This window comes from Symphalangus syndactylus, chromosome 23 (genome assembly GCF_028878055.3).
Source record: "Symphalangus syndactylus isolate Jambi chromosome 23, NHGRI_mSymSyn1-v2.1_pri, whole genome shotgun sequence".
Classification (NCBI taxonomy): Eukaryota; Metazoa; Chordata; class Mammalia; order Primates; family Hylobatidae; genus Symphalangus; species Symphalangus syndactylus.
The window spans coordinates 26,214,799-26,228,368 of record NC_072445.2 but is presented as its reverse complement, the minus strand read 5'-3'; the positions used below and the strand labels follow the sequence as shown (position 1 = coordinate 26,228,368).

Sequence of the window (13,570 nt, the reverse complement as noted above, 5' to 3'; positions counted from 1 at the left end):
CCTAATTACATTTTAAAACTTTCTACTTCAAATAGGTTTCAGAAAGTTGAAATGTGTCCGTTAATTTACTCCTTTCAGTAACTACTGCTTTTATTTTTTTAAACTTTTTTTCTGTTTATTTTTGTATCTGTTTAAAAGGCGCATTTCTATGTGTATCTTTCAATTTCCCTAATTAAAAAATTTCTACAACTTTATAAACAAAGATATACTAAAGAGTATGAGCTCAACAGAATTAGCACCATCTTAAGAGTCAACAGGACAAAGATGCTTAACTTTAACAAACTCTATGCATTACTATCTATCAAATTATATACGCACTAGCTGTTTCCAACGCCATCACCATCTGGAGACCGGGTATAAGTAATCTTGAACTCTATATCAGGTACAAGTTGCATAGCCCTACGATAAAACTTGATGGCTAAAAGAAGAAATAAAGCTAAATTAGCTGTGACCACACATTTTTGTCATTTCCTTTGATTACCCTTAACTGTGGTTTAATTTGGTAACTTTCTTTACAAGCGGCCAAATTCTGTTTTTCTACATGCAACAGTAGTTCAGTGACACAAAACTATTTCCAAACCTTACTGCTCAGAAAGAAACTTTTCCCTAAACTTAAGATGTCGTATTTTACTCATATATTAGCCCTTCCCATCTTTTTCCTCACCCTCTTACGTATCATGATTTTTAAATAGTTGTCTTTCTTTGGGCTCTGAAGATGCAATTGCTATAGCCAACAAAAATACTTCTTTTTTAAGACAAGGTCTCACTCTGTTGTCCAGGCTGGAGTGCAGTTGGCACGACCTTGGCTCACGGCAGATTCCACCTCCCAGGTTCAAGTGATTCTCCAACCTCAGTCTCCTGAGTAGCTGGGGCTACAGGCATGTCCCAGCCAGCACACTCAGCTAATTTTTAAATTTTTTGTAGAGACAACATCTTGCTATGTTGCCCAGGCTGGTCTTGAACTCCTGGGTTCAAGCGATCCTCCCGCCTCAGCCTGCCAAAGTGCTGAGATTAGAGGTGTCAGCTACCATGCCTGGCCAAAAACACTTCTAAACAAACTTTTCTAAGACACAGAGTTGAGGAAAATTAAATGCTTCCTACTGGGTGGAATGAAGAATAGTTTTTGTTTTTGTTTTTAAATTATCCTTTAAATTTAACTTCTTTTAGCCCCGATGCCTCTTATTTACCTAAGTAATCTTCAAAACTTATTTTTTACAAATTTCCTAGACAGGTAGTTTAGAGCTGTAATATTCAATAACTCTCCCCACAGAGATACACCAGTAGAATTTGGAGCTGTAGAGGCTGACTAGTTCTTTTTCCCTACAAAGAAGTTTATGATTCAATATATTCTGCCATGTTCTATTATTCTGGATGAATTACCATACACTAAGTGGAGATGAGAATTTCACAAACCAATGAAGGCTGCACAGGGACTTGATCAACTGGGCCCTTCTAAAAATCTAAAGAAAAATATCACTAGAAGAAACTTGCATATAAATGCAGTAACTCTGAATGATGTTAGTTTTGGGGCATTTTCAAATGATTCAAGCACAAGGATTTTTCCTATGCATCAATTATTATCTTTGCTATCACAAAATGAAAGCATAATTACAAACCTAATATGGTAAATAGTCCTATCACTTTATTTACACATTTCTATTGGGTTAATAAAAGACACAAAGCTGACACATATATTACCACATATTTCTGTTGGTAATATGTAAATTGGAACTTAGAAAGAAAAACATGTATTTTTTTCCTCAATTATCCTTTATATTCCCATCCTCTGAAGTAATTTTCACCTATAAAAAGAGCATATTTTAAAATGAACAATTTTTAAATACTTTATTAATGAAGAATAACTAAAGCTAAATGTAAAAAAAAGTTATTTTGCTCATCCTACCCACATGATATTTCCCAGCAATATTTTTTTACAAAAAGACAGGTTATATAGAAAAACAATTTCTATTTTTTATTTTTTAAAAAATAATTTCAAATATAGTTGGCCCTCTGTATTCACGGGTTTCACATTCTCTGATTCAACCAACTGCAGATCAAAAATATTTAAAATAAATACAAATTTAAAAAACAATACAGTAATAACAACTATTTACATAAGTAAGTTATATGTAAATATTACACCAGTCATATAAGGGACTTGAGCATTTTGGTATCTACAAAGGGTCCTGGAACCAATTTCCAATGAGTACTGAAGGAAGAATGTATTAAGAAAAGTGATGTTCTATACCAAATATGTTATAGAAAAAAAAAATACGGTTAACAACAGAGTTGTTATTCAGAAATGTTATGACATGAACCTGGGCTCTGAATTTTTACCTTCATAGAGAGCTCCATTTTGTTCTTCTTCTACTGCTTTTAGGAAGAGTTCTCGAGCCTATAAAAATATAAAGTAAAAATTTTTGAATTTTTTGCATTAAAAATTAGTATGGATGGCAGGAGGAGGGCCTTTTTAATAAATTGTGCGAAATAACTGGACATTCATAGGCAAAATAATGAACCTTGACCTAAAACTCATACTTTACATAAAAATTAACTTGACTGGATCATGGACTTAAATGTAAAACCCATAACCTATTAGAAGAAAAGAAAACAAAGAAAATCTTGGAGACCTAGGACTAGGCAAAGAGTTCTTGACACCAAAAGCACCATTCATAAAAGGAAAAATTGATAAACTGGACCTTGTCAAAATTAAAAATTTTTGCTCTGTGAAATGCCCTGTTAAGAGGATGAAAATATTTACAAGCCACATATTCAATAAAAGACTTGCATCTAGAATACAAAAAGAACTTCCAAAACACAACATTAAAAATATTAGCAATCTGGCTGGGCGCGGTGGCTCACACCTGTAATCCCAGCACTTTGGGAGGCTGAGGTCGGCGGATGACTTGAGGCCAGGAGTTCGAGACTGGCCTGGCCAACAAGATGAAACCACATCTGTACTAAAATTACAAAAATCAGCCGGTCGTGGTGGCACATGTCTATAGTCTCAGCTACTCTGGAGGCTGAGGCAGGAGAATCACTTGAACCTGGGAGGCGGGGCTTGCAGTGAGCTGAGGTCATGCCACTGCACTCCAGCCTGGGTGACACAGTAACACTCCATCTCAAAAAAAAAAAAAAAAAATTATATATATATATATGTAATCCAATTAGAAAAGACATCAACAGATATTTCAGAGAGAGAATATATATTAATAGATGAAAAATAACCACATGAAAAGATGTTCAACATCACAAGCCATTAGGGAAATGCAAATTAAAATGACAATGAGATACCACTACATACCTATGAGAACGGCTATTAATAAAATTAAAGGCCAGGTGCAGTGGCTCACTCCTGTAATCCCAGCACTTTGGGAGGCTGAAGCAGGTGGACTGCTTGAGGTCAGGAGTTCGAGACAAGCCTGACCAACATGGTGAAACCCCAGGCTCCCAAAGTGCTGGGATTACAGGCGTGAGCCACCGCACCCAGCTAGATTGCTAATATTTTTAATATTGTGTTTTGGAAGTTCTTTTTGCATTCTAGATACAAAATACAAATTTGTAAAAATACAAAAATTAGCCCAGCGTTACTGGCGGGGCCTGTAATCCCAGCTACTTGGGAGGCTAAGGCACGAGAATCGCTTGAACCCGGGAGGCAGAGGTTGCAGTGAGCTGGAATCACACCACTGCACTCCAGCCTGGGCGACAAAGCGAGACTCTGCCTTAAATAAATAAATAAATTAATTAATTAATTAAATTAAATTAAAAAGTAGCAACACTAAATGCTGATGAGGATGAACTGGATCACTTGTACATTGCTGGTGGGAACTTAATATAAGATACTCTAGAAAACACTTTGGCAGTTTCTTTTAAAATCAAACATGTACTTACTATAGAACTTAGCAATTGTACTCTTGGGGTTTCATCCCAGAGAAATGAAAATTATGTTCATGCAAAAACCTACACACGTATTTCCATAGCTCCATTCTTAATAGCCAAATATTGGAAACAACTCAAATGTCCTTCAACCAATAAATGGTTAAACTGGGGTACATCCATACCATGCAATACTATTCTGCAATAAAAAGGAACAAACTACTGATACATAATAACTTGGACTGATCTTGAGGGAATTATACTTAGTGAAAAAAGCCAATCTCAAACGGTTACATACTGGATGATTCCACTTATACAACATTCTTGGAATATCAAAATTACAAAATGGAGAACAGACTAGTGGTTGCCAGTGGTTACGAATGGCTAGGGAAAAGGAGTATATAACTATAAAACAGTTCTGTATCTTGATTGTGGTGGCAGTTACATGAAGCTACCTTGTAATAAAACTGCAAACAACTATTGACACACATACACACAGACAAGTGCTTGTAAATTCGGGAAATCCAAGTAAACTGTGGATTGTTCCAATGTCTATTTCCTCGTTTTTGATACTGTACTATAGTTACGCAAGTTGTTACCATCGGAGGAGGCTAAAGGGTACACAGGACTTCCCTATACCTGTGGACCTGTAATTATTTCAAAATAAAAATTAAGAGGAGATAGAAGATAAGTCATCATGGTAATGCCAATTATTTAATGACTAATTATAAACACAAACTTGGATCTGATGGTAAAAAGATGGCAGCCTCTATGGAAGAAGAATAAGAAATGAAATGGTATGCTGTGCCTACTCTGTGTAAGTACCAGAAGAGATATGAATGTTAGACAGCATTCAAAATATTTTCAGTGTGAAAATATTTCAAAATTTTCCAGAATAAGGAAATGATTAATGCATTATTGTAAGCTGATCTATTCAAAATATAACAAAATACTGCATGAAATTAAGACCTCTGGAAAGACATTAACATGTGAGCAATCTTTTTGGTTCTATTAATAAATTCAGAAAATTCTGTTTTTTCTTTTTGGTTCTGTTAATAAATTCAGAGACATCAATCTTTTAGAAACCACATGAATCCCAGAGGTCTATAAATTAACAAAAGACAGCTCAATGAAGATAGTGTACCTACAGAGAAAAAAGCCATGCAGGAGTAGTGGTACCATCCAAAGTACCTAGAAGAAATTATGAGAAATATATCAACTAGTATACTAGTCAAAATTTTTATTTTACAAGATATGTGTTTATGTCCCAAAAGTCTGGTTATAATGACTACTTACTGTGTCAGTGAAAATTTCCATGTGCCAAAAAAAAAAAAAAAAAAAAGAAAGGTAATTTGTTACAATATCTATAATACTTAACTTTTCTTCTTTTGCCTGTTCTTGTTTTCCTTTGGTATCTGCCGCTGTTTTCTGGATACAGCCTCTTGCTGCTCTGCAAGGTCGATTTTCTAAATTGCTAGAGCTTACACCTGGAGCAAGTTCAAACATCCACTGAGCTCGGAACATCTGGAGTTGTGCCTATGGGGAGAACAGCATTTTAGGACTCATCAAGGAAGGGTAGCTCAACTCGGGAACAATGTATCAATATGTCCAACATCTACTTCCATGTATATACTTATTACTCTAAGTCCAGAAAACACTGTCTTCTGAATTATTAAATATCCATTGAATACACGTTATCTTTTAAAATAATTTTCTGCTCAAAACTTAAAGAATCAAGAAAATTAGCATAAAATACATGTCAGTACACCAAAAGTCAAATTATATTGGAGAACCAAATTTTAATTAGAATTGAAATATAAGCCATCACTTACAGACTGAAGTTATAAGCTTCCAATAATTTTTTAATGACTATATCATCTAGTAGACATTAAGAATGCTGCCAAAAATTCTGTAGGTAAGCCCGAAATCTTTCTATTAACATTCTGTATTTCAAAAAGAAAATTTTTTTTTTCAAATATTTGTTATTTCAAAAATTTAAAGGCCAGGCACAGAGGCTCATGCCTATAATCCCAGCACTTTGGGAGGCCGAGGCAGACGGATCACCTGAGGTCAGGAGTTCAAGAACAGCCTGGCCAACATGGCGAAACCCTGTCTCTACTAAAAATACAAAAAAATTAGCCGGGTGTGGTGGTGGGCACCTGTAATCCCAGCTACTCAGGAGGCTGAGGCATGAGAATTGCTTGAACTTTGGTGGCAGAGGTTGGCAGTGAGCAGAGATCGTGCGACTGCACTCCAGCCTGGGCGATGGAGCGAGACTCCATCTCAAAAAAAAAAAAAAAAAAAAAAAAAAAAAAAATTAAAAGCACATAAAAAGTGAACCCTATAAGGTAGACTCTGGTGTGTTGCCCAGATTCCCTTTCAGAAATAAAGAACTTGTTACCCAAACTGCTGAGAGTTCTATCTGAAAACACTTGAGTTGTCAGTCCTTTTGGGTATCACCTCAGCAAAATCACATTGTCCTCTCAATCCCCGCCCAATGACTGATCAATGGCTAATAAAGGCTTGGCTCTCTGCAACTCAGGTCATCTCTGAAAGGGTATTTCATCTTCAGAACTCCCTCGAGGATGGCTAAGCAGTCCATTAAGACTGCATTGCAGCTGGTCTTCTCCCTGCCCATTTGTTTCCCTCTCTCCCTTCCATAGGTGTTGATCCCAAGAGTACTCCTTAATAAACTTCCTGCACAGCAATCTTCACCTAGTCTGCTTCCTGGGGAACCCAAACTGGGTTACACACTCTGCCCAAAGGCAGCCATTGCTAACAGGGATGCATATGTTATTCCTGGCTTCCCTTTTTTTAAAAAAAAAGATGTATCTAGAATGTTTTAAATTTTCTCTATATTCTGTACACTTTATTGCTACGCTTTTAACCTGTTACGCATAGATTTCTGACCTGCAGAATCTTTAGTAGCATTCAATGTCTACTAGACGATCTGTTCCAAATAATTATTATTAACCTTACAAGTGCAGTGAGACACACTTAACTAGTTCCAGCAACTTTTTTTCTCTTTTAATGTATAAAGATTTACTTCATCCTTTTAAATGGCTGTAGTGTTTTCACTGTACGGATGCATCATTACTTAATAACGGGTAATGAATATTTAAGTTGTATGATGTTTTTCCAGATAAACAATTCTATACTAAACATCTTTATACTTGCATATTTACTTACTTTCCCCACTATTTCCTTAAAATTAATTTCCTGGAAGTAGAATTGCTGTATCAAGGGAATGCATGTTTTTCATTTTGATCCATATCACCAGTCTGCCCTCCAGAAAGCTGTAGCAATTTACATTTTCATGTACACTGTATGAGTGTTCTCACAGCCTAGACAGTGATGCACACTATTCACCAATCTGATTAAATTATTAATGAGGCTAATTATCTCTTCAAATATGTAATGGCCATTTGTATTATTTTGCCATTAACAGTCCATTCATATCTTTTTATCCTCTGTTTCTCCAAATATATGAGTGCTCTATGTAATGAGATGAACCCTCTGCCCACATATGGTAAACAGTTTTTCCAGCTGGCTATTTCTCTTAACTTTATTTATGATGTCTTTTCTTATACACAGGTTTTAAACTTTTAGGTGGTCAAACCCATCAATCTTTTTAAGATTATGGGTTCTGAGTCATGCATAAGCCTTAGTTTGAATACCTTAAACCCATGTTAAACTACAAGCAGTCATTATTGATATTTCTTTTCACAAAGAAAGCCATAACATAGTTTAAGTATTCTATAAACCAGTATGAAAACAGTTAAATTCAATGCAAACAGTAATAACCTACAAATACCCATGATTATGATCAATTTTGCATATGTATGGGAACACTGGAATAAAAATCAAAGACACAATTGAAGACACATGCCTGCAGATCTGTTTCAGCAGGACTTTCATTTTCTTCATCATCATCTGCTCTGACAGTATCAGAATGACAATCTTCCTCAGCTTCTGCCTGAGGGGGGAAAAACCCAAATGTCAGGAATATACACACACCAGTTGCCCTCTGTAATCTACATTTCTCATTCAGCCACCTTCTATTTAGTACCATACTGCCAACACTTTGTGGAACCCACTTTGAGTAGCAAGGCTGTAGGGGGCACTTGAGACCTTACTATTAATTTCCAAAGGAAAATGAGTCTGAAAAGCATATTCTCTACTCCTACCCACAGTACTCACGTTATCGTGAATCCTAACATTTCCCCCCCCGCCCCACCAAATTTAACATCAGTTGTATCCATCCAAAAATCAATGTAATTACAGTTGTCCCTCAGTATCCACAGGGGATTAGTTCCAGGAGCCCCCAGGACACCAAAATCCCTGGGTTTTCCGGTCCCTCATATGGCATATTTGCATATAACCTATGCACATCTTCTCATATACTTTAAGTCATCTCTAGGTTACTTATAATGTAAATAGTTCTTGTAGTATATTGTTTCCTAATTTGTATTATTTTTTACTGTTGTATTGCTTTTTTTCCCCCAAATATTTTTGATCCACAGTTGAATCCCAGGATGCAGAACGTGCAGGTACAGAGGGCCAACTGTGTTATATAAAGTAACAATTCAAGTCTATTACTATTCATAAATGATTTATGATTAATCTAATTAGGTAAATGAAGCCAAATTCTTCATTAATATACATAACTACTGACAATCTATAATAAAAATTATTTTCTCTTTTTCTGGCCAGGTGCGGTGGCTCACACCTGTAATCCCCACACTTTGGGAGGCTGAGGCAGGTGTATCACTTGAGGTCAGGAGTTCAAGATCAGCCTAGCCAACATAGTGAAACCCCATCTCTACTAAAAATACAAAAAATCAGCCGGGCATGGTGGTGCAAGCCTGTGGTCCCAGCTAATCGGGAGGCTGAGGTGGGAGGGTTGCTTGAGCCTGAGAGATGGAGGTCGCAGTGAGCCGAGACTGCGCCACTGCACTCCAGCCTGGATGACAGAGACCCCATCACAAAAAAAAAAAAAAAAAAGGAAAAAAGAAAAGAAAAATATTATTCACCTTTTCTTCTTCGAAAAAAATGAAATAAAATTGGAACATCTTTGGTATTTGTTTAGTTCTACAAGACTTTAAAACTTTTTATGAGAAAAACATTTAAAGAGAATTAATCCCTAAGTACTCATGACCCAACTTCAATAATTATCAGTGTAATTCCTTAGATCAAATACCAAGTCACAGTATTCATATTTCTCAAGATGTCATATGTAAAATATATTTCACAGTTTGTGAAATTGAGATTCAAATAAAATCTACATTGTAATTGCTTCATATGTCTCAAGTCTTTTGTAATCCTCACTCTTTTTTCTTGTAATTTATTTGGGATGAAACTGGGTCGTTTTTCTGTAGAAGCTAGATTTTGCTGAGGTGTCAATAAATATGTTCCTTTGATCTCTTACTCTTATTTCCTGTAAATTTTTTTGTGGCAGGATCTTGAAAGGCTAGATTAGATTCTGCTATTTTTTTTTCTTTTGCAAGACTGCCTCATAGGTCATGTTGTATTTTCCATCAGGAGGAGAAATGTTCTGGAATGCAGTTGACAAGGTGCTGTGACAGATGTTCCAAACATAATTGAGTCTAAGGCAAAAAGCCCAAATAATTTTAGTGTCCATAAACTTCTACAAGTCCCAAAACAGAAAATACTCTAATGTTTCATGTTAATGAAATTCAACATTGCTTCTTTATAGCTATCTTCTTCACAGGTAAGTTTAATGATACCAATCAGATATAACTTGATACTTGAATTTTTTTTGATACTGTAGAATAAACAAATCCACTAGGCTCTAGGTTAAAATGTATTGTTAGGTGGCTAAAAATAACAACTTTGTTTCAGAAAATAGTAACATTTAGTTGTCCTATGGAGTTCAGCAAATAGTTTTTGCTTTCTTGCGACAGAGTCTCCTTATGCAGCCCAGGATGGCTTCAAACTCCTGAGCTCCAAAGATCCTTCTGCTCCACCTCTTGAGTAGCTGAGACTACAGGCTTGTTCAGCCATACCTGGCTGTAGCAGATAGTTTTTGCTTCATGGATCACTTAAGAGAATACAGTCCAGGCAGGGTGTGGTGGCTCATGCCTGTAATCCCAACACTTTGGAAGGCTGAGGTGGAAGGACTGCTTGAGCCCAGGAGTTTGAGACAAGCCTGGGCAACATGGCAAGACCCTGTCTCTACAAAAAATACAAAAATTACCAGGGCGTGGTAGTACACGCCAGTAGCCCCAGCTACTCGGGAGGCTGATGTGAGAGGATCACTCGAGCCTGGGAGATGAAGGTTGCAGTGAGCTGAGATTGCATGACTGCTCTCCAACCCAGGAGACAGAGCGGGACCCTGTCTCAAAAAAAAAAAAAAAAACAAAAAAACAAACAAACAAACAAAAACAAAAAAACCCATATATATATATTCCATATATTCCATATATATATTCCATATATTCCATATATATATTCCATATATTCCATATATATATTCCATATATTCCATATATTCCATAAGATGATGTCACTTCTTTTATACAGCTAGCATGTTATTAAATGTGTTCGATGCAAACATGACTTCTGTGTATTTTATATGTACTAGGAAAGCTTCTTAGTCAAAGACTTTTAATAGTAAATGCTTTTGTAAAGAAACCCCTTCTATTTTATCTGTCTATAAATCCAATTTTTATATATTGGATAGACTTCAGTAGAATAAAGCTAGACTGGAATTACTGTCTGTGACTTGGGGCTTAATAAAGGATTCAATCAGATGACTTTAATTTTATCCTTTTATTCTCAATAAATGTTTGCTAAATTAAACTAAATCCTACCTTCCAGTGAAAATGGCATGTTGCCTCAGTTCAGTCTGTTAGCTAATAGACTTATTAGCAAATGAAACTTGCTCAACACCTACTGTAAAGAAATGTGGCAATCAGGGAAACGGCCTTAAAGGTTAGCTAGATAATATTAAAATCCATTTAATTTTACTGGTTCCAAAGATGGTAAGTTTTACAATTGCAAATTTTAGTCATATGTTAGTTCACGGCGCGGGGCGGGGGGTAATGTTTATATTAACACACATCTTTAACACAGCTATCAGATATACTTGCACTATATTACAGAACATAAATTAGCCTTGCCTCCTATCTTATCTCTGGCAAGCAGACTCAAAGCAGAGGTGCCTTTCAGACTTGAACCAGTTAGTATACGGTAAAATGCTGGGCACACTGTAAAGCACACATCTGTGAAGAAATAAATGAGATCAAGAACTCAGATGAATTTCTAGAAAAATGGAAAATTTAAGGATTAATGTATTGTCAAATACATTATTTTTTAGTTTAAGTTGGGAGCTTTTCCTACTAAGAACACCATTAGCAGGAAAATATGTAATGAAAGACCGAGCGTATAAATCCCACTGAGAATTGTATCTCTCTCTCTTCTCAAGAGTCTGCTTTATTATTGTAAACTCTAAGTACAGGTAATGGGAGGGGACCTGAGTTCTGTGGGGTATCCTTTGTTATTTAGTTTTCTAACTCTTGCCTAGCAGTCATTCTAAACTGACTTCAAGAGCTTCCCCTGCTCTGTCCAGTTGGCTTGCATATGCTGCTTGCTCTATCTGGAATGCCTTCTTCCTCACTTAGCTATTTCTATTCATCCTTCAAAATTCAGCTCAGGGTTCATCTCAGTCAGAAGCATTTTTCTACTTTTCTAATTGCCTCTTTTGTGTTCCCATAACACTTGTGCTTACTTTTATCACAACATTTGTACTGAGGTTGGCTGTTTCATTTACTAGATTTAAGGCATCCAGGACAGGAACACATCTCAGTTACCTCTGTAACCATAAGGTCAAACACATTGCTTGATTTGTAGTAAAGGCCTGTCTAGGCCTCATCTGTCATGTCTATGGGACATCTATAAAGAGATATGGTGATCTACTGAGGTCCCTTTTCATGTGACATTCTGTGATTAAAAGTTTATCATAAATCACCTTGCAGGTTTGGTTATATTGAAGATCTAGTATTGTACCAGAGTCTCACACTATGCCAGGCTGATAATAGGTACTCAAAAATATTGGTTGAATCGACAAATAAAATGCCATGCGGACAATGTGTATCTGAAGGATGAGGAAAGGAAACGGGAGAAGTGTAATATAGACAGCATCTTTCTTCTCCCCTGTGTTATAGTGGAGCTCTAAACCATTCTTACTTTGATTTTGACAGTATGATCACAAAAACAAACTATTATGTCTGGGATCGGCTGAGTTGACATTTGGTCAATTCAACTACTACTTGAAATAAGTAGGGCCTCAGTTGCCACCTCGAGGTTTTCCTTTTATTTTTCATAATCGAGTTTGACCTAAATATCACCTTCACTTGAATAGCTCATGTGTATGAGTAGCCCATGTCTTCATCATGTTACTCCCGTTTCACAGGTGGGATTAATAAATTATAAAGGCTAAGTGCTTAATCCCGTTCAGAGAACTACTGAAAGTTTAGGGGCAGGGGCAATTGCCTTTTCTATCCTCCAGATTAATTTAATAAAAATAAATTCAGCCATTCATTTATGCAATAAATATTTGAGTCTACTATAAATTAATTCGTTTGGAATTATTGCATCCCTGATTCTTTAAGCCCCAGCCAGAGATTAGTTTCTCAGATGAACAATTTATTCTAAACCAAAGAAAGGCGTAAGGCAGAGACTACGTATTCCAATATGGAACAGTCTCGTGGAATCTGCGCTGTCAAACTCTTGTAACTTAGCTCAGTCTCTCCATTTGGACCGCACCGACGCCGCAGAGACGAACCCTCCAACCCCACTCCGCCAGGACCGCCTGCCAACATCCTACCCAGGGAATGACGCCTCGCGGGACAGATGCGTCCTGCACCCAGGGCTCCTCAAGGTGTCGGCAGGGCCTGTCCGTGGGCCTAGCTTTTCGGCAGAAGGGCAATCAACAAGTGTCTCCTCTTGTCAGAACTCCCTCCCGAATTCAGGCGCTGTGACAGCTTACCTCAATCTATGCTCAATGCTTCTGATAAAATCCCTCGAGAGGACCGAGACTGGTTCAATATACTCAGTGAGCCGAGAAGGGACATTTTCCCCGGCTGTCCTGCAAACCCTCCTCCTCACATCGAGCTCGGCGGGGGTTGGGGAGGCTCAGCAGGAAGGAATCCTGGGGAGAAGCCAGGGTTGGCACCCCCCGCACCCCGACGCACTCCTTCTCAGGCCAGGGCCCTCTAACGGGTGGCAGCCGTGAAGCTCCCACTCCTCCCAGAGTCCCCGCCAACCCCCAGCCCTAGGCCCGGCCCCTCCTGCACACCACGCTCCCGCCCCGCGGCGTCCACCCTCGAGCCCCCTGGCCAGGTTACCATGCTGGCGGGGCGGCCTGCTGCGCTCGAGGGGCTCTCCGTGCCCCCTCTGCACCGCCCCCCGAAGGAGGGGTGCTGGGTGTCCGGGTGTCTACTCCTGCCTGTCTCTGCAGCGGAGCTTAGCAGAGTTCTCGGTCGGAGAAGCGCACCAGGCAGCGGCAATAATTGCGGGCCCGGCGTACGGCAGCCATCTTCGCGGGGCAGGGGGCCAGATCACGGCGCGCTGGGGTGGCGGCGGCTGCCAGGGACTCGGGGAGTGGAGGGACGCCCGTTGCCAGCCGAGGCGGGGGACTGTGCGAGCACCGGAGCGTCAGCGCTACTGGAGA

The 13,570-nt window shown here is 38.2% G+C and overlaps 2 protein-coding genes across 3 annotated transcripts in view; both read right to left on the bottom strand.

Annotated features, from left to right (window-relative positions):
• The window catches only part of FBXO9 (F-box protein 9), a 27,247-nt gene extending 19,401 nt beyond the window's left edge, over positions 1 to 7,846 (bottom strand). The window contains exons 1-5 of one of the 2 annotated variants that reach the window (XM_055263004.2): positions 7,766 to 7,846; positions 5,255 to 5,412; position 4,689; positions 2,338 to 2,395; positions 319 to 418 (exon numbers count right to left, since the gene is read on the bottom strand). In XM_055263004.2, the coding sequence (XP_055118979.2) occupies positions 319 to 418; positions 2,338 to 2,395; position 4,689; positions 5,255 to 5,400 (305 nt within the window). In that variant the 5' untranslated portion in view covers positions 5,401 to 5,412; positions 7,766 to 7,846. Of the gene's footprint in view, positions 1 to 318; positions 419 to 2,337; positions 2,396 to 4,688; positions 4,690 to 5,254; positions 5,413 to 7,765 lie in introns of those variants that run through there. The other variant, XM_063632240.1, reaches the window with a different exon arrangement.
• On the bottom strand, positions 7,766 to 13,570 carry LOC129472960 (uncharacterized). Its single transcript, XM_063632241.1, has 2 exons — positions 13,245 to 13,570; positions 7,766 to 7,852 (listed from the first exon to the last, which is right to left on the bottom strand). The coding sequence occupies exon 1, from the start codon at positions 13,433 to 13,435 to the stop codon at positions 13,364 to 13,366; it is 72 nt and encodes a 23-aa protein (XP_063488311.1). The 5' UTR covers positions 13,436 to 13,570; the 3' UTR covers positions 7,766 to 7,852; positions 13,245 to 13,363.